This window comes from Salvia miltiorrhiza, chromosome 7, assembly GCF_028751815.1.
Source record: "Salvia miltiorrhiza cultivar Shanhuang (shh) chromosome 7, IMPLAD_Smil_shh, whole genome shotgun sequence".
Lineage (NCBI taxonomy): Eukaryota > Viridiplantae > Streptophyta > Magnoliopsida > Lamiales > Lamiaceae > Salvia > Salvia miltiorrhiza.
The window spans coordinates 14,241,456-14,265,478 of record NC_080393.1 but is presented as its reverse complement, the minus strand read 5'-3'; the positions used below and the strand labels follow the sequence as shown (position 1 = coordinate 14,265,478).

The window sequence follows — 24,023 nt, the reverse complement described above, 5'->3', positions numbered from 1 at the left end:
TGATTACTTCTCAATTCTCACCAATATTTGCACTTCACAATTGAACTCTTGCCTCTATATATATATATATATATATATATATATATATATATATAATACTTTCCCATGAAACATATTCCCTAAAAGTATGTGGCATGGGTTTTAAAAATGATTATTTGCTGTAAAATACATCAACTTTCAGTTAATTATGATTTTCCCATGACTTTTTAATTTTAAAATAAAATACACTACTTGCACGATTTGTCTAATTTTTTTTTCATAAATGTCAAATTCCTCTAAATCAATCTTGAGATAGACGTCTGAAATGCCAAAAATTATCAGTGAGAAATTGAAAATAGTATATTAATCCAATTTAAGAGATTTTTTGACACTCATATTAGACATTTCAAGCATCCATTTCAGCATTGATTAAGAAAAATTTGACGCTCATGAGTAAAATCTTAAAAATCGTGAAAATGGTGTATTTTTTTTTTAAATTGAAAAGGCATGAGCAACAACCAGAATTCGCTAAAAATTAGTATATTTAACGGCAAATAACCTTTTCAAGAAAAGCTAGTGTAGATTATTTTAGAAAAGAAGTGGAAAATAATAATAATAATAATAATAATAATAATAATAATAATAATAATAATAATAATAATAATAATAATAATAATAATTCCCTAAATTTGGGCTTAGGCCCAACTAGTTAAACAATTTGTGCAAGCCCAAGTTGTATTTGGTAGCCCAATTAGGAAGTCGAGGCACGTTCTGACAAGAGAGCATGGCTTGCAGCTTTTGACCACGTGACTTATCACTAAGCGGACCCCCACCATATCACGTGACACTTACCCGCCAAATATTTTCTTCCCGCTTTTGGTATTCAACGGTCAAATTATTGGGCCCCGAAAAACCTAACGGTAGGATTAATTATATACTCCTACACTACTTTTTTCTTTTTCGAAATAATATACCAAAATTGTGCGAGGTCCCAAAATGCGGTCAAATTTCATGGGAGATATTCGATATAGTAGTAATATTTTTTTGAGCTTGATATCGCAAAGTTTAAATCATAAATGATGGTAATTTTCATTCAAAATTTTAGATTAATGAATGTCGAAGTATGTTGCAAAAGGTTAGTTATACTGACATCACTACTTTTGATCCACTTTGTATTTATACATTTGAATCGTTTATTGGTATTTCCATTATTTGGATTGTATCCATTTCGATATTTCTAATTTTTCAATTAACATTTACTCATAAAACGTGGTCTGTTTATATTATTAAAAAAAATAGAATAATAAATTGCAAAAAATCATGAAGATTGACATCAAACAACCACAAATCTTCCAGTATTACGGTGGGATGTTTGCTCATAATTCACCAACAAATATTGGGATAAGATCCTCTATTTTTTTTTTATCAGTAAAGTAAAATTTTTATTGAAAGAAAAGGGATCAAGGCATCAGGAATGCCAATCAAAACAATAAAACAATTTTAAAATCTTTGGAACACCAAGAAGTAAAAGGAATCCCTAACTCCACGATTTTGTAGGCCTCGTTCCAGCTCCAAAGTCTCCCCTTAATCTGTAAGACAAGTCTATCAATATCCCAAGCCTTGTCCTGAAAACGACTACCATTCCTGCTTTCCCAGAGCAACCATACTGTTCCCACCCACAAAGCTTTAAGCAGTCTTCTTTCTCTCTTCTTTTTTCCAGCCGCAATGAAAGAAATGAAGTGTTGAAAGATATCTCTCGGAATTGCCGTTTTGATGTCGAGCCATTGAAAGATCTGGTCCCACACCGCCGCTGCTTTCGGGCAATGGAGGAACATGTGTTCCGTCGTTTCCTCACTAGAAACACATGCATTGCACCATCTCTCCTCCACGCTGATCTGGACATTTCTTCTACTCAAATTATCACATGTTGCCAATCTGTTTCTAAGACATCTCCATGCCGTCACCTTGGCTTTATTTGGTGTTGGGGCCTTCCAAACCTTTGTCATCTCCAAAGGTAAAACTTGTTGGTCCTGTCTTGTTTTTGCCACAATTTCATATGCCGACTTGATTGTGAAGCATCCATCTGTTGTCGCATTCCAGTTCCATCTGTCTGTTTCATCTACACAAGGAGCAAAATCAGCAATCACCAACCGGAGATCCTCCACAAGCCCTTTCTCCCTCTCCCTTAACTCCCTCCTCCACTCCACCCTCCAAACCCACGACCCTCCCTCCCAAAACCCGCTTTCACCAACCAGCCTTTTCTTGTCCAGGCTCAAATTATACAATCTCGGAAACACCAACTTAAGGGGTTTGTCTACCGCCCACACATCCTCCCAGAAGCTGGTCTCAAGTCCATCCCCAATTCTTCGCCTCAAATTATTGATGAACCACCGATCTCTCCTTCCTCCTCCCTTATCCACAATTTTTTGCCACCACCCTTTCTGTCCACCTCTTCCCGCCACCGAACATTCTCCCCCTTCCCCCCACACTAGCTCCCCATAAAGCGATTTGATCACCCTTACCCAAAGAGCTTTCCCCTCCCCCAAAAACCTCCAGAGCCACTTACTTAACAGCACCTGATTGAGCCAATCGATATTCCGGAACCCCAGACCTCATGAATCCTTGTTGAGACACAAGGCATTCCACTTAAACCAAGTGATAACCCCCGTCTGTGTACCTCCTCCCCACAAAAATTTTGAGAACAGTGAATTAAGCTCCTTACTCACCGCTTTAGGAATGAAAGCGAGGGATAATTGATAGACCGGGATGGATTGCAAAACCGACTTGACTAGAGTAATTCGTCCTGCCAGCGAAAGATGTCTCTTCTTCCAGCTTGCCACTTTGTTTGAAACCTTTTCAACCAAAAACTTCCAATCTCCAACACCATTGCTGCGCCCCCCACTTTAGTACCCAAGTAGTTACACGGAAAGGATCCGATCTTGCACATGAGGAGCGATGCCCATCTCCTCTCAACTGCTTCATCCACTCCCACTGTCAGAAGACAACTTTTGTCGAAATTTACAGCTAAACCCGAGACGAACTGGAAGAGAATCAGGAGTTTCTTCACGCTCTCCAAATTTCTGTCATCTGCCTCCAACAAGAAGATAGTATCGTCCGCGTACTGTAGATGTGAAATGGGCACTTTATCCTTGCCAATCTTCGCCGGAACCAGGAGCTGCCTCTCCGCTGCTCTTTCAATGAACTCGTTGAGGCCTTCTGCCACGATAAGGAAAAGGAAAGGTGACAACGGGTCACCCTGTCTCAAACCTCTCTCCATTTTGAAGTCTCCCGTCGATGACCCGTTCACCAATACACTTGCCGTTCCAGATTCCAGACTCCCTTTAATCCACTTCCTCCAAACTCCGTCAAAGTTAAGTCGATTGAGAAGCATATCCAAGAAATCCCATTGCACAGAGTCGTATGCTTTTGCGAAGTCAATCTTGAAGAAAATACGGCCTACTCTCTTCTTTTTTGCCTCAAAAATAGCTTCATTCAGGATAACCACCCCATCTAGGATGAAACGACCCTTGACAAACGCACTTTGATTATCAGAGATGATCGACCCCATAACCCTCTTCAATCTCTCAGCCAGGATTTTAGCCACAATTTTATACAAGCTGTTGATAAGAGAAATTGGGCGAAAATCATCGAGCGACCCAGCCCCTTCTTTCTTCGGAATCAGAACAATAAAAGAGGCGTTACCACCTTTCGGTATTTTTCCATTTTCGTGAAATTCCTTCAAAAGCTGGAGTAAGTCCTCTTTAACCACATGCCACGCCGCTCTCCAGAATGTGAAGTTAAATCCATCGGGTCCCGGACTCTTGTCTCCACTACAGCTCCAAACTGCTTCTTTAATCTCGTCCAAGATCCTCTATTATAAATCATTGAGGTTTTTTTTTTTTCCTATATATAAGCATATAAATATCAATTATACATATTATATGCATATATTGACAATAGCATCAAGGTCGGGGATAAATTAGTTTTCCTAAGAACTCATTCTATAACATCAAATCACTCTAAGCAAACTTTGTAAACATAATTTGTTACACAAAAACTAATTTCCCATCTACTACTTTGTACTAATATAAAAAGTACATTAGAAATAAAATATAGATTGCCTATTACTCTCTTCGTCCAGTGAAGCTTGAGCAGTATTTCTTTTCGAATTGTCCTGCGAAGCTTGAACACTTTCCTTATATGGCAAATTTTTTTCTCTTTATTCATCTTTTTACTTTTTCACCTTCCACATTTAACACACAAAATACTAACTCCTTTAAACTCATGCCGAAAAGAAATTGCATAAGTTTTGCGGGATGGAGGGAGTATATCCCTATTACATAGTATTTTATTTTAAAGATAATTTTATAAATCATATGTTATATATTTATAATAATATATTAACTCATTAGATATTACACCAAATCTATTTGATATGTATCTAGATCTTATGTTATCATTATCTTAATTTTTCATTCTTGAAATCAAATCTATTTATAACAATTCAAAAAGAAATGTGAATTCATTAACTATAACTAAACTGATCTTTCACTACATTAAAAAATATATTTATGATTTTCGATGCACTTTTGTACTAAAAGAAGAAGAATCGGATTCGAAAAATACTATAACAATATATTAATTAAATATACATTTAAAATCTATATTCGATTTTATATTAACCTTGAAAATGTTTTTTTTTATTTTGTGAAATTTAATATAAATATTCGATTATGTTAATTTATAAATGTGAAGTATATGGATTGTGTGCAATGCACACACTCTCTATTAAGAAAAAAGAGGCGGTCTCCCATGACCTCTATCTTATGGTGCGCTCCTCCAAAATATATATACAAAACGAATGGATTTTATACCAATTTAGCTGTGGAAAATATGGATTTTTCACTGCCGTTGTGGTCATGGGGAGAGTGATTCTGCTGCAATGCCCACCGAGGAGGACTGCCAGGCTTTTTGGGAAACCTTTCAGATGGCCAAACCCCTTCTTTCAGCGGAGTTTTCGTTGGGGGTGAAAACTGGTGACAAGAAATGGCGAAAACCGAAACAAGGTTCGTTCCGCGTTGATGTGGATTCTATGTTCAACCCTGATAAGAATATTTTTGGTGTGGGTGTTATTATTAGAGACCACATGGGCTGCGTTCTCAAAGCGGTTGCTAGACCGAAAGGACCGTCTTCGAATGCTATGATTTCAGAGGTTTTGGCGGTGGTGGAGGGCCTTGTCGTTAGTATTGAAGAGGGGTTTTTTCCCATTGAAATCCACACGGACTCCATGCTTGCAGCGAGGATCATGGCAACTCCGGATGATGATCGTGCTTTTCTCCCCGCAGATATTCTAGAAATGATTCATGCAGCTAGAGATTGTATGTTGTTGGGTGTCTTCCATTCTTACCGGTCGGCTAATAGAGCGGCCCACCTTCTTGCTAGTTTTGCCGGGAACAATGGCCAACGAGCGAGTTGGAACCATGATGTCCCTGGATGGCTTCTTGATGTTATTGCTGGAGACATTGCTTGAGTTTTAATGGAATGTTTCCTCTTCAAAAAAAAACTTAGTTGGTTGGGGGGGGGGTCGAAACTATGAGGCGGAGATTGGAAGTTCAAAACCCAACGGGAGAGTTTGCAATTTCTAGAGCTTGCATTGTACTGTCTCACCTAATTCAGTATTAATTTTATTTAATTACATATTTTTATATTTTTTATTTTTTGTCGAAGTCATTTTCGATCACATTTAAACGCATCATTTATATATATTAAAAGTGTCATTTTCAATATAAGCATATCCTTTCTGCTAGTTCAACTTAAAACATCACTATCTTATCAAATTCTGATAGAACGTTTAGAGGGGTTTAGAATCAAATTCGGATTACCCAATATACCCTCCCTCTTTTCATATAAGTGCCATATTTGAAAATGACATATACCCATTAATAAATACTCTCTTCGATCCAATGTTTAGTATCCATTCAAGACTGATACGAATTTTAATAAAATGGTTGAGTGTGTTGTAACTTGTAAGTGGAATAATAGTTTCACATTTATGAGAGTGTTAAAGTGATTAAAGTAGAGTAAGAGTCCACATACTTCTATTAAAAATAAAAATAGATACCAAAATAGAGGACATACTAAAATGGAAAGATAGATGATATCAAAAGTTAGGATGAAGGGATTATCTTATTTCAAAATAATATATACAAATGAAGTAAAAAAAATTCGAATTTACCTTTATTATTCAAGAAAATTCCTCAATTGTTTGATTCTCTATGTAATAATTAAGGTTAAAAATATTAAATTCAACCAATTTGTTTATATATATGGTTAATAGCCAAAAAATACACGAACTATCGCCAAATTTGCAAATTGCACATGACCTTCAAAAATAGCCTCAAAATACATCACTTTTCAATTTTGTTGCAATTTGCACATGCGTTGACCATCACCTTAGACGCAGTTGACGTGGCAGCCGGAAATTGCAGACGTGGACTGACCGCCGGACATGTAAAACGACGTCGTTTTGTTAAGTTTTTTTTAAATAAAAAAAATAAAAAAATAAAATAAAAAAGAAAGAGGGGAACGTGGCTGCCAGTCCAGAGAGGGAAAGATGGGCGCGGCGGTGGTAACGTCGCCGAAAATCAAGGGAGGCGGCAGCGACTTTGGGGATCTAGGGCTTTAGGCGGCAACAGTAGGAATGGCGACCCCACTACCGCTGCACAAATCAGCAGCGGCCGAGGGCCATACCCGGCCGCCGCCGCCCACCTCGCCTCTTCGGCCGCTCAACTCCCTCTCCCTCTCAGATATCTCGCTCAAGTCCCTCTCAAACCAGCAAACACAAATAATACAAATCACGAATTCAAATTGATGATATGATTCACAAAAGCAAAAAAAACTCCTCACTCAAATATATCCCAAAATTACAAAAACTCCAAAAGGGAGAAGGGATTATAACATGATTTGCCCCGAAAAGTTGTCGGACGCGGCACCCGAGCCCTAAATCTGAAGCAACCGGCCATGTCTCCGCCCCTAGATCTCAAATCCAGACGCCACACCTTCGATCTGAGACGGAGGCGGTGGCCTTCGGCCGCGTGGGGTAGTGTCGATGTCCAGATCTGAGACGGAGGCGGTGGCCTTCGGTGAGTCCGCTGGAGCAGAGGAGATGGGATGGGAGGGTTGAGGGAGAGGCGATGCGGTGGCTGGGGTTGTCGAAGTTGGGGCGGCGCTGTTTGTGTGTCACCGGGAGAGAAGAGAAGGAGATGAGGCGGCGGCTTGGTGGCTAAATTGATTACAATTAGGGCATGTATAATTGGGTAATCAAACTTTGTTTAATTAGGTGGGTGAAACGACGTCGTTTTGAACGCGTGGCTTGCCAGCGTGTAAAAAAAGCCACGCATAATGTTAAATATTGTCCATGTCATCACCGGTCAAACTTAAGAGTTGCCGGAACTTTCGCCATGTGTAAATTGCAATAAAATTGAAAAGTGATGTATTCTGAAGCTATTTTTGAAGGTCATGTGCAATTTGCAAATTTGGCGATAGTTGATGTATTTTTTGGCTATTAACCCTTATATATATTATTGCAAGTGTTAATTTAGTTAAAATACAGGTGGACGTATCTCAAGTGTTAATTCAGCAAGGAAAAATAAAATATGAAGTATACAACATACCCGAAAAAACAGCAGAGCCCAATGGCCAATGCCATCACTCCAATTCTCAACCAATCACAGTCGATTCGCCGTCTAGGGCACGAAACTCACATTCATTCCATGCTTGCATTCATTACATTCACACTTCACTTATAACCTTAAAAGACCATTTCAAACTATATAATAACTTCAGACAGGGGCCCCACCGTGCACACACACAACACACAGTAGTACATCTCTTGCAGCCCCCTGAGCCTTAACTCACATAATTAGTTAGTACTACTAAATTGAGAACTATTAAAAAAGAAAAAAAAAAGGGGGGGATAAATTCTTAGACTAGTAAGTTGGCATTGTCTAAAGTTGGCCAAATGAGTGTGCAAGATATGCCAATGCTCCAACTAGAGGTGCATTGATGTAGGTGGCGGGTTCCGATTGCTCGTAATCGGACCGTTGATCCGGGAACCGGTCGTTCTGATCGGGCCCACCAACGACCGCTCCGATTAGGATGTTAGGGTTGGGCGATTGCGAGCTCATCACCGAGAAGCCGGAAGAGCATTGGATCTTGGACGGATGAGCATTAACCGACGGGAGGGACGAGCCCCGGTGGTGGATGCGCACCGGATATCTCGAACCGTACCCCACCATGAACGACATTTTCATCGGATTGTCTCCCAGCAAGTAGTCCACCTGCCCAAATCGCAACATCATTACACTCTACACACGCTATATTTCATGAATTTTGCAGGGCAGGATCATCAAAAGTTTCTTGCCTGATTCTTGGCGAATGCCCGAAGCTTCTTCGGGGTGATGATGGCGCCACCGCAGTTCACAACCCTACGCGACGTGGTCAAGTACTTGGCGTAGGTCACGAGAAGGAAAGAAGTGGAAGTCACATACTGCATATTACTATCATTCATCTTGAACAACAGACCACCTGTTACAAAATTAAGGTTGTCAAGACTCATGCATTGCTCGAGATACATGTTTTTGGTCGATTATGGAACGAACCGGGGGTGTATTGAGCAGAGGAGTAGGGCGTCCCCGGGAGCAGAGAGCATATGAAGTTATCGGCGTGGCTTTTGTAGTCGTGGAGAGGCTGGACATTTTGGACGAGATACGCCTGCAAAAACGACAACCAGAAGCATTTTAGGTACTGAGATTTTCTGTTACATTATGCATCTGGGAAAAGTTAAAGCTAAAACAAACCTTGGAGAGAAGGATTCTAGCTCCAACATGCTTGTTGTCCCAACCAAATGTGTTATCAGTTTCATCAGCTCCTAGCGTCTGCCCGTTCGCCTGAATGTAGCTCAGATAAGTCGGGTTTCTCGTCGCTCTGTGCAGCCAAGCAGCACCCCACAACAGCTCATCCTTGAACAACAAAAAAAAAAAAGAACCTCAAACACAGTTGAAACGCAACCACCAAAAATAAGAAGATTTTCAAGAACCACCGTATTCCTTTCTACCTGATAGCCGGAGAAATCGCAGTAATAAGGGCACACGTAACGCCTCAGACCCACGCTATATGCGGCCCGGTGCTTATCAGCAAACTCAAACACCTAAACACAGACCACAAATGCAGCAACATTAGCAAGACCCTCATGCTCAAACAATGATCAAAATCATTTATAAAAGGTTTAAGGTATACCCTAAAACTCAAACATACGAAACACAAACCACAAATCTATGATCAAACACAATGCTTTTTAGCATTCCTTCAATGTTTAATGCACACCATAATCTCAGACACCTATGATCAAATTCAATCGTCTTAATTAAGCATTACTACGAGCTTCAGACATATACCCGAATCGCCCTTCTTGCAAGAACCTTGGAGTAATTAGGATCACTCCTCCGGAAAACTAAGGAAGCAGCAGCAAGAGCAGCAGCAGTCTCAGCTGCAACTTCTGTGCCAGGGGTGTTCTTGTCAATCTTGATCACGCTTCTTGGTGTGTCCATGTCCTCGGGCCTTTCCCAACAAGCGTGATCCTTTCCGGCATCTCCAACCTGCAGCAGATCAAGAAATCAGAATCCCATTTCACATGATCAAACACTCAATCCTGTGATGGTAGCAATGTCTGAACATGTAGGACCTGCACATAGATGGTGTCTGGATGAGCAGTGGCTTTGAGGAGATAGTCAGTGGCCCATTTGATGGCCTCTTTGGCATGCTGCAGCTCTCCCTTCATTAGGCCTCCGAACTCGATCACACTCCACGAAAGCATCGTCGTAGTAAACGCCATGGGAAATCCAAATTTAACGTTGTCCCCTGCATCGTAGTATCCTCCCACCAAATCAACCTGCATTGCCATTTTAAGCCTTCAAATTAGGGCATCAAATCAAACATATATTTACTACAAACCTCTAAATTGGCCCGCATTCAAACCTCAAAATTAGGAAAAAAAGTGCAAGGTTCCAAACATGTTACTACAAAAATCCCCACCTGCATTGCCCTTTGAACCCTCAAAACCAGGAAAAAGCCACTTGAAACACTTGGATTTCAAGTACAGTGGCTGGTATCACTATCATGGTTTGTTTCTTGAAATCAGGCAAAACCCACTTCAAAAAAATCATTCTTTTCGACGAAATAAACTCTTAACAAGAAAAAGAAAAAGTGAAAATTGTTCAAGACAGCCCATCTAGATGTCATTACAAGAGATACTAAGCAAAATCACTCTTTCTCTGACCAGCATTGCGTCTCAAACCTTGAAATAACTATAACCCACCTCAAATCTTTCGATTTCAGACATAATGGGATTTATATATATATATATAAATTCTCAAAACATAGCTAACTCGCCATAAGCAGGCCAAAACAAGCAAAAGCCAATACAAAAGATTACATTTTTCAACACATTAGTTTAAAAAAACAGAGCGAGAGAAAGGCAGGAAAGAGAAACATACGTGCATTGCAGCGCCATCTGAGAGGCCCGAATCTTTCCTCCAAGTAATTCTCTGAGTAGGAGGGAGCTTTCCCGATCTCTGGCCCTCGAAAAACATGATGGATTTGGTGAGGGCATCTCTGTAGTTGTGCGCGGCGGAGCGGGGGTGGCGGTGGTGGCGGAAGGTGGCATTGCAGTGAGAGGAGAGAAGCAGAGCTAGAGAGAGAAGAAGGAAAAGGGAGGGAAACCAGGCCATTTTCTCGGACACAAAACAACCAACCGGCAAGCTGCAGGGGAACCAGACCTCTCTCACTCTCCCTCTCTCTGCAGTATTTATAAACCGAAAATCTAAAGGGGCAAAAGCTGCATCTTTTTCTTTTCTTTTCTTTTTTTCCTACTTTCTGATTTTGTTTAATGGTGTGATTATCTCAGGCTTGTTTTGGTTTTGCGGGGTTGAACACTCTCGTCTCTTATTTCATTTTGTCACTATATGTTTATAGAGACATAAATAATGTGACTCCATACGCTTGAAAAAATGTGAATTCATAAGTTCAAGTTTGGTCTACCAACTTACTATCACGTTTATGATTGGAGGTATGCTAGTATCGTAATACTCATACATTTGTATATGAACATATATTTTTTGATATTGCATTATATATGCCGTAATGTATTTTCAAATTAATATATTTATATATTTTTGTGTTTAAAATTATTGAAGGGACTGTTACTGAACTTTTAACTATCGTTTGAATTTTCTAACGAGTCACTCCATGTAAAAGGAAGCTTCGGCCTACCTGAGTCCTCCCTTGCATTTAGCAGTTTTGTATATGTTGTATGTACATCAATGTATTAAGTACATAATGTTCATATTTAGGCATGCCTAGAATATTTATATCACATAGATACTACATATATTATCATGTATAATCTATACTAATATAAAGAGTGCATTGAGCCTAAAATATAAATGATCAATCATATTTTATTTTAAAGATAACTTTGTAAATTATATTACTCCCTCCATTCGTCCCATTATGTTGTCCCAAAACTTTTGAGCACGATAATTAAAAAAAATGTGTAAATTGGTAAAAAATGGTAAAACCCACACCTTTTTAATGGTTATTACTTCAACTGTCTCATTACAAATGTCTTATTACTTTTGGGTACGGAGATTAAGAAATGTGTAATTACAGTGAATTGGTAGGGAGAGAGAAATAAATTGAGATGTGTAAAAGTAGGTATAGAGAGAGAGTAGATGGTGGGCACATTAGTTAATTGGTCTCTTAATTATTTGCCAAAAAAAGTATGAGACATTTGTAATGGGACATCCTTTTATGGAAACTGAGACATTTGTAATGAGACTGAGATAGTACCTTATGGGGGCGTTCACTTTGGATGATTAACCTTGATAGATGAAAATAGTAAGGTTAATCCCTTGTTTACTTTGATGGATTGCTACTTTGGAATATTACAAGGTCCTTGATTATTTCTATCAATTCAAACTAATTTTGCTTGATTTTTATCCCATGAAAAGGGTGAGATTGGAGATATTCTACCCTTAAGGATAAAAATACTCAATCCAGCATATAATCAATCATGCAAAGTAAACACTCTCTATATGAAAATGAGACAATCCAAAATGGTAAATGAGACAACAATATTGATACGGATAGAGTATATGTTTATAAGAATATATTAATTCATTATATATTGCACTAAATTTATTTGATATATATTTAGATCTCATGCTATTATTATCCAAATTTTTTTATTTTTGAAATTAAATCTATTTAAAATTGCATATGTGTTATAATGAATAGTCAAAATATACAAATTAAACCATACAACTAAACCAAATAAAATGGAAAAACAACTCACATGGCAGTGAGATTTAAAATAAATGAATGATCTGTTGCAAAAGAAAGGTTTTAGTGTCTCAATTTTTTAGCTTGAGCAAGAGATTGTAGGTGGGTGAGGGAATTAATATTAGTTGCAGTAAAAGAAAAGGGCGGGTGTTTGATTATCAACGGTAAGAATGAATAGGACTGGTCACGTGAAGGAGCTCGTTACATCTCTGTTACTTCAATTGGATGGTAACGGTTGCAATAAATTATTCCTTTGTCCTTTTTTTAAATTGGAATTTTGTAACGATGAATATATATATAACATAAGATTTATTTAGTTCTTTAAGTAACGCAAAGCAAGATTTCGGATACATTAATGAAACTTTTCTCTATTTCTCTTGTAAGTTGTAACAAGTAAAATCTACAATGGGTCTTAAAAATGAACTACTACTACTATATATGGATCAACACTATTTAAGTGATAATTTGCATATCACGAAAGAAAAATTAGTGTTTGATAACTTAAGAAGTTACTCAATTATTCATATATACAGCAGAGTGAACTGGACCTCTTCTTCCTAACAAAACAAAAAAAATTATGTTTGTTATTTGATGATACATTCTGGGTAAAATCTATTTATATATATGTAAAATATGTAAAAATTATGTTTGTTATTTGATGATACATTCTGGAGTATTTTTTATTTTTACGAAAATATGGATGGAAATATCCACATTGGTGAGAATAAAAATGCATAGCAACAAATGATATTTGCTTCAATAATTTTCAAAATCTTCGACGCTTCCCATATTTCTCAGAAATTGGTGTGGTCGTATTTTTTTTTTTTTAAACCGGTGTGATGGTATTTGTTAAAGAGGTGGTCTTGGGTACACCCGGGTGTACCGTACACTCGAGTTGACATGTACACAGATCCTAATCTGCATTCTGATCTAAACCCGCATCCTGATTCAAATCGTGTAAATGACATTATTCGGTTATATAAATGACACTGCGTATAAATGGCACTATAACATTATAAATGACATTGTGTATAATTGATACTATTCAAAAATATAAATGACACTTCCTGTAATTGACACTATAAGATTGCAAATGATACTATAATATTTTAAATAATATTATAAGATTGAAAATACATTATAATATTTTAAAATGTTACAGTATTATTTGTATAACTGAATAATGTCATTTACACGATTTGGGTCAGGATCTGGGTACGGATTAATCGGGGTGAACGGTACACCAGGTGTACTGGAGATTTTGTGTTTTTTAAATCTACATATTAACAGATATTATTCATAAATATTAACATTATAGTGGAAAATTCTTTAAGCTCATCAGTCACGGAAAATGAATTTATAAGGGTAAATTTGGTATAAAACCATAATAAATTTCTAAATTTTGGTTTTTCCCACAATCTTCCATTCTTGTTTCAAAATTCATAATAAATCTTTTTTTTTTGAAATTTCCCACGATGACAGATTCCGATCAAAAAATTGAATGACGTGGCAATACAATGTAATTACATGAAAATTATGTGACATGACAATCTAATTTCCCCCTGCGTTTTAACGATGCTTGATCCCGTTAGAGCTACGCATGGGGCGGCCGTTAAAACATGTGGGTGTTTTGCTTCAGTTTTGAAACATTGAGGTAGTAAACAACGTCAACCCTGACGTTAGGGTGTTAAAGGCAATAGGGGTGTCAACGTTGAGGGGGAAATCCTTAAATATGACTCATCATTCAAATTCGGCGCCACGTCATTTAAAAAATTCACCGAAAAGTCACACTATGGGAAATTCCAAAAAAAATGATTTATTATGTATTTAAAAAAAAAAAAAAGTTTGTGGGAAAAACCAACATGTGAAAATTTATTACGATTTTAAACCAAATTTAACCAATTTATAAATATAAATGCCGAATATTTTCATCTTGGTCTTGATCAGGAGCAAGACTCTGACAAACATACTAAGGCAGTAGTATCATTTTTCATAGTAAAAATTTCCACTCCCATTTTTCAGGAACATGGACCAATAAAACACAATAGACTAATAAGTGTAGAGAGAGAGAGGGAATGGGGTTGTTTGTATAAATGTGATTGCATTCTTTGAGTTCAGTGAGTTAGTCAAAAAGTGTCAAAAGAAGCCCATTTGCATGTGCATCTGCACCCACACTTTAATCAACAAGTTGTGGATTATTTGGATTTTGGAACAGACAAGCCCCATTCTTCAATCAATTATCATTACTATTTATATTTTTTTTTCTCTCTTATATTCATCGCCCTTTCATAATAAAATCACAAGTAAAATAGATTCTTAGGTTATACTAGCTGCATGTGAATGAGATCTATTGTTCGTTTTAGAAGTAAATTGCAAAGACAAAAACGATGAATTGTTCAATCCCTAAGCATTTCGTCGTTTCATCATACATTCTACAGTTTACAAATCTAGCAATACACACAACTCGAACTATAGGGTGTGTTTGTTTGGAATCAATTTGGTGTACAATTATAAGTTAATATTTGTACGAAAGATGTAACGTAGTAAAACATTCATCAAAAAATAAAGTACTACTCTGCCAAACATATTCTAAATATGAAGAGATGTCTCAAACTTTTGGCTTCTTCAAATCAAAACGTTGTTTCAAGATGTTTTCATCTGTTCCTTATTCTTTAAAAGGAGTACATATGTACTTAAGGGGAACAACAAACAGTGATTTATGTACTTTAATTGAAAAGAATTTGAAGACAAAAATATTTACTTTGTGACTTAGAGTGTGTGAATAAATGATGTGTCATTGAGTCTTGTCAATTTTTAGAGTAAGACACAGTTTTTTTAGCATATATAATAACATAAATTTTTAAATAGCAAATTTTAACTTTTGAATGGAAACATTGTATATTCTTTATTACTATCATTCCATCAGTTCCAAATATTCAATCCAATTATTTAAATTTAGATCATTTGATCACAAAATCATAAATAATTAACCTTAATTTGTGTAATACTGAAAATGAAACTATTCACGTTTGGTAATGCTTTCGTATCAAATACTAAAAAAATATGGAAATACGAGAGGTTCAATTCCGTGAAATTTATTTTTGGGAAAGAAAAGTTTAACCTCTCTTTTTAAAAAATAAATTTCTTATTCATAGGCTTGATTGATTTCAAGTCGAGTTGGATTAAAAATTATTTGATCCAACATTTTCTTGGACCGGGTTGGGTCGGTCCAAAGTGCCAATTCAACAAAAAAAAAATCGTCTCATTCGGCATGAACCGGTTCTGCATAAAAGTAATTTTTCAATTGAATAATCGGATATAAATACAATGTAGCAATTTTTAAAGCCTATCCATTGCAGCCCGACTTTGCCAATCGGCCTGGCCGGGGCCCTTTTGATAGTGAGTCATAAGAAGTTAGCATTGGGGCAGCTGTATTAGCATTAATACACAAAGAAACTAAGCATATAGTTTTTTATTATTATTATTTTGAGAGAAAAAAGCATATATTGTTAATTAAACATAATACATTGAGGAGAACATGAGCCTAGAAAAGTGTGAAAATAATTGAAGAATGTGAGAAAATACCAAAAGTCACACTTTTTGATGTGTGTGTGTGTGAATTGTGAGAAGAGGATGAGAGCTAGAAGGAGCATGTTTTGTTGGCTGTGTTGCTGCCTTTTCCATGTGCTCTTCTGATATATTTTCACATGCAATAAAGCATCCATTTTTATTATTATTATTATCATTATTGTAGTATTTTCTTGACTTCATTGGCTGACAACACTGCAACGAATTTCCATCAGAAAAAATTTGCAGTGTTTTTTTCAGAAAAAAAGATCACATCTCTAATTCATTGCCAAATGTCGAAACAAAGATTAGAAAAAGAAAGCGTGAGTTGTGCAGATTTTAGCATTATTTCATCCGATTTTTTTAGATTTAGTTATCAATTATTATCATTATCCACAATAAGCTGCAAATTAAGTTTCGTATTATCATTATCATTATTTCTTACCATGCACGCTCATAATAAGTGTCATTTTTCTATGAGTATATTATGAAAAAAGAGCTTATACAAAGTTTCATCATAGTAAAAATGTGCCATAATCTATTTGGTGCGCAATTATAAGGTTGGGATGCCTAAACAGTGTATACATTTACTCTTCTTCAAACAAAAATAATACTCCCTCCGTCCACTAATTGTTGGCCTATTTGTCTTTTTGGTCCGTCCACCAATTTAAGTCCTATCTATTTTGGGTAAGTTTATATTCATATTTTAATCAAAATTGTGGCCTAATTGCATTGACTTTAATAAATTGTGGGTCTCTTTCTCCACTCAATTAATAAAAATATATTTTTTCTTAAAACCCGTGTTTTGCCTCCTAGGCCAACAATTAATGGACCGAGGGAGTAATTAAGTTCATACGTTTTTCAGTGTCTATTTATATTACTTTTATTATCAAGTTATAATTCATGTTTTAATTTTTTTTTTTTTTTAATTAATTATTGAGCTACCTTATGTTGAGCCTTTTAATTATTCGAACTCATAATATTTCAAATTCTCATTATTAAGCTCGGATAATTATGAGTTTATAAAGCGAATAAGCTGAAGTATTTAATTATTTTCTATCGACTACGAGGAGCGGGATTTATTTAATCGACGGATTAGAACACCCTGAAGAGAACGGATTAATTTTAGTTAATTATCCGGAACCATGAGACGAGACTTAGCTTTTGTTTAAATCCGATAACCTGGATTAACAATAGAAATTCCCTGATTATTATTTCAGAATAATAATTCATGCATAAGGATCATGCATAGTTAAATACACATTCTCATTTGAGGATTTTTATTCGAGCAAATATCTTATATATGTACATATATTCTCGTAATAAAGGTCAAGGGCGAGATTGACAATCTATTGAGGAGCTTCTGTACCACAAAAAGTTTCTAACAGGTGGGCATTACTTTCATATATATCAAATGAGTTTAAATATTACGTTCAAGCAAGTTATTTCATGACTAAATTAATTGAAGTTATTTCAAATATTGTCTTGCCATAAAATATTTAAATTTCAGTATGATATCTATCTGATGTGACTTTTATCATGTAATCGAATTCGGGTCTTGAGCAGTTGATAGCTATCCTGCCAGGGCTAGTGTACACCAGTGACCGTGAGTCATCTAGCGGGTTGGCCGGTCAAGTGACCGTGAGAGGTGGCCACCTCTCCGGCACAAAGTTCCAGATATGATAGATTACAAGAGAACTTAGACTGCAGTCGAACTTTAAGAATCACAAATGAATTTAGTAAGCTTGGGCCTTTTAGCTTAATAATGAGAATTTGAAATATTATGAGTTCGAATAATTAAAAGGCTCAACATAAGGTAGCTCAATAATTAATTAAGCAGAAATGGGCCTGGATAGCTAAAATGAAAGGTCCAATTAAAAATAATTCATTGGGCTTAGTAATTAAATAATTCTTGGCCCAAATGATTAAATAATAAATAGTTGGGCTCAAATAAATAAATCATGTAAGGTCCAACTAAATAAAATTTCAGTCCATAATTTAAAATTAGCCCAAGAATAGAATGAATTATTCTGAGCTTAAAATTAAATAAAACTCAGCCCAGCTGAAATATAAATGAGATTAGAATAATAGCCCATCGTAAAATAAGCATCAGCCCAATCTTTAAAATAATTCAAGCCCAATAGAAATAATGGGAATGGCCATTTAAATAAAAGACTGGCCCAATTCGAATTTAAGTGAAAGCCCAATCAATTAAATTGGAAGCTCATTTCCTTTAGAATAAAACAAACCCAAGCTCAAATAATTCGGCCCAAATAATATAGATAAAGGCCCAATTTATGAATTATAAGGGAAGCCCAAAACAATTAAAAGATGAGGCCCAAAACAATTAAATTAGGGAAGGCCCAAACTTAAATAAAAGAAAGCCCAAATAATTAAAATTATGAGGCCCACATAAATAAATTAAACCAAGCCCAAACCCTTAAATTAATCAAGCCCAACTAATTAAAAACAATACATCGGCCCAATCAGAAGCCCATCTCTAAAAATAACTTCAGCCCAAGTGAGGTCCCTCATTGCTCAAACACGGTTTCTCCCTCTCTCTGAAATTCTCGGTCCTTCCCTTTTCTCTCTCTCAAGGAGCCGCTCTCTCTCTCTTTTCTCAAAGCAGTCGAGAACTCTCCTTCTCTCTCAAACCAGTCGATGCTTCTCTTTTTCTCTTAGACCAGTCGATCGGCCTCTCCTCCTTTGGTAAAATCTGGCCGGCTTCGATCTCTCTCCCTCACGCTGAAGTTCCGCCGCCGCCTTGTGAAGGCCGGCGAGCGGCGCTGCTTCACTCCCTCTCTCACTTCACATCTCTCAAGGAAATTCTCGCCTGTTCTTCGATCTGCTGTCGCCGCTGTCGCTTCTCCGAAAAAAAAAAAAAAAAATTCATGTTTTAATTCATCAATATGCACCATTAATATAAGAAACAAGAGATGTGAAGAGTAAATATAATAGAAAATCTCAAATGGTGGAATGATACAACAATTAAAAGAGGTAATGGCACATATATAGATTATAGTAGTTTTATTGATTTATCATGTGTACTTGAACAAATCGTATACTTCCTATATAAATAAGAGCTCAATGTGTACAATTCATTGACAATTTATCGTGGATTCATGTGAGCGAGGTATATCAAACTAATAATTGAACCTTTTCTCCAAGGCTAGCTCCAAGCAGCTCTGATTGGAATCTATCTTTTTCTAGTTGTCACATTCTCTTATTTATTTTTATTTTCGCAATTTTTGTATGAAAGAGAAGACACTAATAAGTGTGACATCATTTAGAAGCACACGACGTATATCAAACTAATAATTTAACCTTATAGTTAACGGTGCTTAATTATTATTATTATTATGCAAACTAATATTTATTATTATTATTATTATTATGCAAATAATTAACTTTTAGGGGCTATAAGGTTGAATTATTAGTTTGATATACGTCGTGTGCTTCTAAATGATGTCACACTTATTATTTTAATAATAATAATAATTATTATTATTATAATTATTATTATGGTTAAGTACCATTTTTCCCTCAACGTTGTCACCTCTATCGCCTTTAACACACTGAAGTCAGGGTTGGCGTTGTTCATTACCTCAACGTGTCAAAATTGAAGCAAATCGTCCCCGTGTTTTAACGGTGCTTAATCCCGTTAGAAAAAATATTTTTAGCAATTCAAAGATTTACTTTAAAATCTTTATTAAAATTACTCAACTATTAACCTCTTCTCTCATTTTGTATATTTGCCCATTTTTCATCGTGATGATATGACATAAATATGCTTGTGTAGCATAAATATGATCGTGTGAAAAAATAGAAATAACATTAATGTATAGTTGGATGGAAACGTCGTAATTTCAGGCCCAAAGTTTGACAAAAAAATAGACAAATATGCAAAATGAGAAAAATTTAATAGTTGAGTATTTTTAATAAAGATTTTAAAATTCATGTACAAAATGAAAAGTTTGACCGAAAAATAGACAAATATGCAAAATGAGAAAAATTTAATAGTTGAGTATTTTTAATAAAGATTTTAAAATTCATGTGCAAAATGAAAAGTTTGACCTAAAAATAGACAAATATGCAAAATGAGAAAAATTTAATAGTTAATAAAGATTTTAAAATTCATGTGCAAAATGAAAAGTTTGACCGAAAAATAGACAAATATGCAAAATGAAAAAAAATTAATAGTTGAATATTTTTAATAAAAATTTTAAAATTCATGTGCAAAATGAGAACTTGTTAAAAGTTTAATACCCTTTAAATTATATCTACCACTTATAATAGCTCATTTGCCATTACTTTTCACCACTATCAATATTAATTACAACACATTTTCACCACTTTCAATATACTCAACAATCTCAACACCTCGTCTTAAAGCCCGTATCACTTTTTTTTTTTTTGATAAATTAACAGTATTAAATAAAAAAAAATTCACCACTTTCAATATACTCAACAATCTCAACACCTCGTCTTAAAGCCCGTATCACTTTTTTTTTTTTTTGATAAATTAACAGTATTAAATAAAAAAATTTAAAAGCCGCGCCACAGGAGACTCAAATCCAAGACCTTTGGCCTTGGACATTAATCCCTTACCGCTTGACCAACACACGTACACTAAAGCATGTATCAGTTCCTCCTATGAAATTTTGTCCATGACAAAGGACGTGTGTGTGTATGTGTATATATATATATATTGAATTTTTATATTGAATTGTGTTTTTTATAGAATCGAGAATTAACAAACGATCTAATTACAAAGTTAGGATAATATTAAAAGCCTTTTTTTCTTTAGGGGGTAATATTAAAAGGCTTTACAAGCAGGGGCGGATCCAGGATTCAACCTTAGGGGGGGCTGAATCTATTGGACTACGGCGTCTGAAAATATTTACACGGGGGTTCGGGGGCGGGAGCCCCCGAAGCAAATTTTTTTGAGCATTCCGTACACTTTATGGCCATGCATTTTTTTAACAATCACTTAATATAATAGATAATTGTTCGCAATTCAATTAATTCAACATCAAGCAGATTGAAAGTATATAAAGACATACTTTTATGCATTTTTTTTTAAGAAAATGTTTCATCTTCTAAACAAATAAACTAATTTTCATAGTTAATAATTAGTAATTTTACTTTTACCTCTAGAATTGACTCAAATTCAACATTAAAAATTAACTAAGAAAGAAAAAATGATAAAAATAATATAAATGTAACAACTCAATGTGTTAAGCAATCAATATGGATAGTTGAATACTATAAACAATGTATTACTATATTTTTCCTTGTATTTCTTATTTATATACACATATATATAGATATAAAATAAAATATATATCTATATTATTAAAAAAAAAAAACTCAAAAAATGGGAGGGGGCTGAAGCCCCCCCTAGCCCCCCCTGGATCCGCCACTGTTTACAAGACTATGTGAAATGCCCTACTCTTGAACAGAGGATATTTAGGCACGAAACCATGAAATCTTGGCCAAAGCGTATATAAACTCCTAAACCAACAAATTTAGATTTTACTAGTGAACAGAAAGTACAATTGATGATAATTGTATCCGTAAAACGTTGAAACAAAGAACAAAAATCTCACTTTCAGTTACCAACATAAGTAAAATTTGCAAATCAACTTTTCCTGGTAATAAAAAATTAACTCAAACCCTGAAACCCCTGCTGTTTCTTCTTCCTCTTGCCCTCTCAAACTTCCTTCCCTTGGCTCGCACGTAAGGCTTCGTGTGGCTGTGTGGCACACCAGGAGCTGGACCGAAGTGCTTCACAGCTTCACGAGCTTTAGGAGAACCTCTCAGGAGTACCTGTAATGCACAAACATGGTTTAGCTGATATTACTTTCAAAGAGTCGCACAAGACAAGAACCTGATAAGGTTTGAAATAGGAATAAATCAATAAATCAATAAAGAGCATAAGACCTGCCTTTTCCCTGCAAGGAAACTCTAGATATCTAAGGTACCAACTAGGATTATGTTCATCTCAAAAATCATGTCATGTTTCTACAGAAGGGTTTTGTTTTTTTGGTTGTTATAGATATAAAGGAACAGAATTTCTATCAAGTAGTTTGTCAAAGTAAAACTAATGAGAAATTGAGGTGCATTTCTTGGCATTTCGGAGACAAGTTATTTTGACATCCAAACCTATGACTCTGAATTTCATGCTATAAGAGCATGAAATATATCAAAATTTGAAATAGGAGACAAAGTTATTTGAAATAAGAGCATGTTATAGATATAAAGGAACAGAATTTCTATCAAGTAGTTTGTCAAAGTAAAACTAATGAGAAATTGAGGTGCATTTCTTGGCATTTCGGAGACAAGTTATTTTGACATCCAAACCTATGACTCTGAATTTCATGCTATAAGATCATGATATATATCAGCATACAAGAAATAGATAATGAGTTAACTTGCTGGAACATTTTCAACATGGTATGTCATCAATTTACAAGCTAGTCAAAAGAGGAGAAAAATGATTACCGTGTTTTGCCCGAGAGGAGCTCTAAGAGCGAGCTGGTCAAAAGTCAAGCATTCTCCACCGGCCTTCTCGATCCTAGCCCTGGCTCTTTCGGTGAATCTCAGGGCAGTAACCTTCATGGCAGGGATGTCATGCACCCGGATATCATCTGTAACAGGCCCTACAACAACAGCAATCTTGTCCTTCTACCAATAACAAAAATTTCAAAATCATTAATTTATTATACACTAACTACAGATAATAACATACGTGATTGAAATTGTTAATATGATCCTTATATGATCACCAAACATACATAACGAGCAGTACCAACACATCATCTCATAAATACATCTCATACAAATGGATTAATCACAACTATTGTCGACCTATGAATTAATCGAAGTTCAAATATTTCGCAATGCTGTAAAAAGCCACTAATTTCCCATTATTGCACAACGATTCATTTTCCATCTTAAAGTGTACAAGGAGTAATTACGCTCTATTTGAATAATACAAACACTATTAATTCAATAAAGTAAGACTAAACAATTTATCTACGAGCAATTGAAGTATAAATAGTTGACAATGCCACATTCTTTGCCGTAATACATGTTCGCAACAGCATAAAAAACAGATTACACATTGATTGATTCACAACGATTCATTTTCCTAATTACAGTAAGATTAAGCCGATTAGAACAACACCAACAATAATTCAACGTAACAAAACTAACTAGAAGGCCAATCCACGACATAAACATAATAAAAAGCGACTACCTTGGTTTCCATGAGCTTTGTGAGCTGAGAGAGCGAAAGCGGCGCTTTGTTGACCCTGCTCATGATCAAACGCTTCAATATCACCGCATTGAACCGGCTCGCGGTCCTCCTCACAAGAAAGCGGTACAACTATCACATCGAAAAATCACAAATCAGATCGATCATACAATGCAATCTCTAGAGAGAGGCAGAGAGAGAAACCTTCACGAGAAGTTTGAGGTAAATGTCATTGGATTTAGGCGCTGTGCGCTTGGTCTTCTTGCACTTGCCTCCGGCGACCAAATCAATACCCTAGACAAAACAGATTAAAACAATTAGAGAAAACTGCTCGGGTGGAAATTTGGAATCACGACGAAATGAAGCTCGAAAAGGAGATCGGCGGCGCACCATGGCTGCTGAGGCAACTTCCGCCGCACCTGCTGGAAATGGGGTGAAATTACGGAGGAAAGCGAAAACTAGGGTTTTGCAGAAGCGACTCGTATAATATATATTTGGGGTTCGAATATGGGTCAGGTTTTAATCGAACCACAATTTTAATTTTAGTAAGCCCATTTACATATACGGATTTGAGGTGCAAGGCCCAAAGTTTAGGACTTCTTTTTTGGTGTGTTAAGTTAATAAAAGTAGGGAGTGTGCATAAGTCAAGCCGATTTGCGAGTTATTTGAGACCGACTCACAAATATTGAATTTGCCTATAAATAAATCTATATAAAACATAAAAATTTTAAACATTTTTATTATTTGTAATTTGGTTGTAGCCCGATGAAATTTGATGGAAATCACTTACTTTGCAATGTAATAAATTCTTTAAAAAAAC

The 24,023-nt window shown here is 35.7% G+C and overlaps 2 protein-coding genes across 2 annotated transcripts; both read right to left on the bottom strand.

The window, feature by feature from the left end:
• Nucleotides 1–7,716: 7,716 nt before the first annotated feature.
• On the bottom strand, nt 7,717–11,001 carry LOC130995379 (endoglucanase 17). Its single transcript, XM_057920647.1, has 8 exons — nt 10,533–11,001; nt 9,722–9,928; nt 9,435–9,635; nt 9,095–9,187; nt 8,838–8,999; nt 8,640–8,751; nt 8,402–8,565; nt 7,717–8,318 (listed from the first exon to the last, which is right to left on the bottom strand). The coding sequence occupies exons 1-8, from the start codon at nt 10,764–10,766 to the stop codon at nt 7,986–7,988; spliced, it is 1,506 nt and encodes a 501-aa protein (XP_057776630.1). The 5' UTR covers nt 10,767–11,001; the 3' UTR covers nt 7,717–7,985.
• A 10,451-nt stretch (nt 11,002–21,452) lies between these two features.
• LOC130995377 (60S ribosomal protein L18-2-like) lies at nt 21,453–23,800 on the bottom strand. Its single transcript, XM_057920646.1, has 5 exons — nt 23,594–23,800; nt 23,408–23,497; nt 23,207–23,335; nt 22,450–22,632; nt 21,453–21,774 (listed from the first exon to the last, which is right to left on the bottom strand). Exons 1-5 carry the CDS (start codon nt 23,594–23,596, stop codon nt 21,616–21,618), a joined length of 564 nt encoding a protein of 187 aa, XP_057776629.1. The 5' UTR covers nt 23,597–23,800; the 3' UTR covers nt 21,453–21,615.
• Between the last annotated feature and the right edge of the window lie 223 nt (nt 23,801–24,023).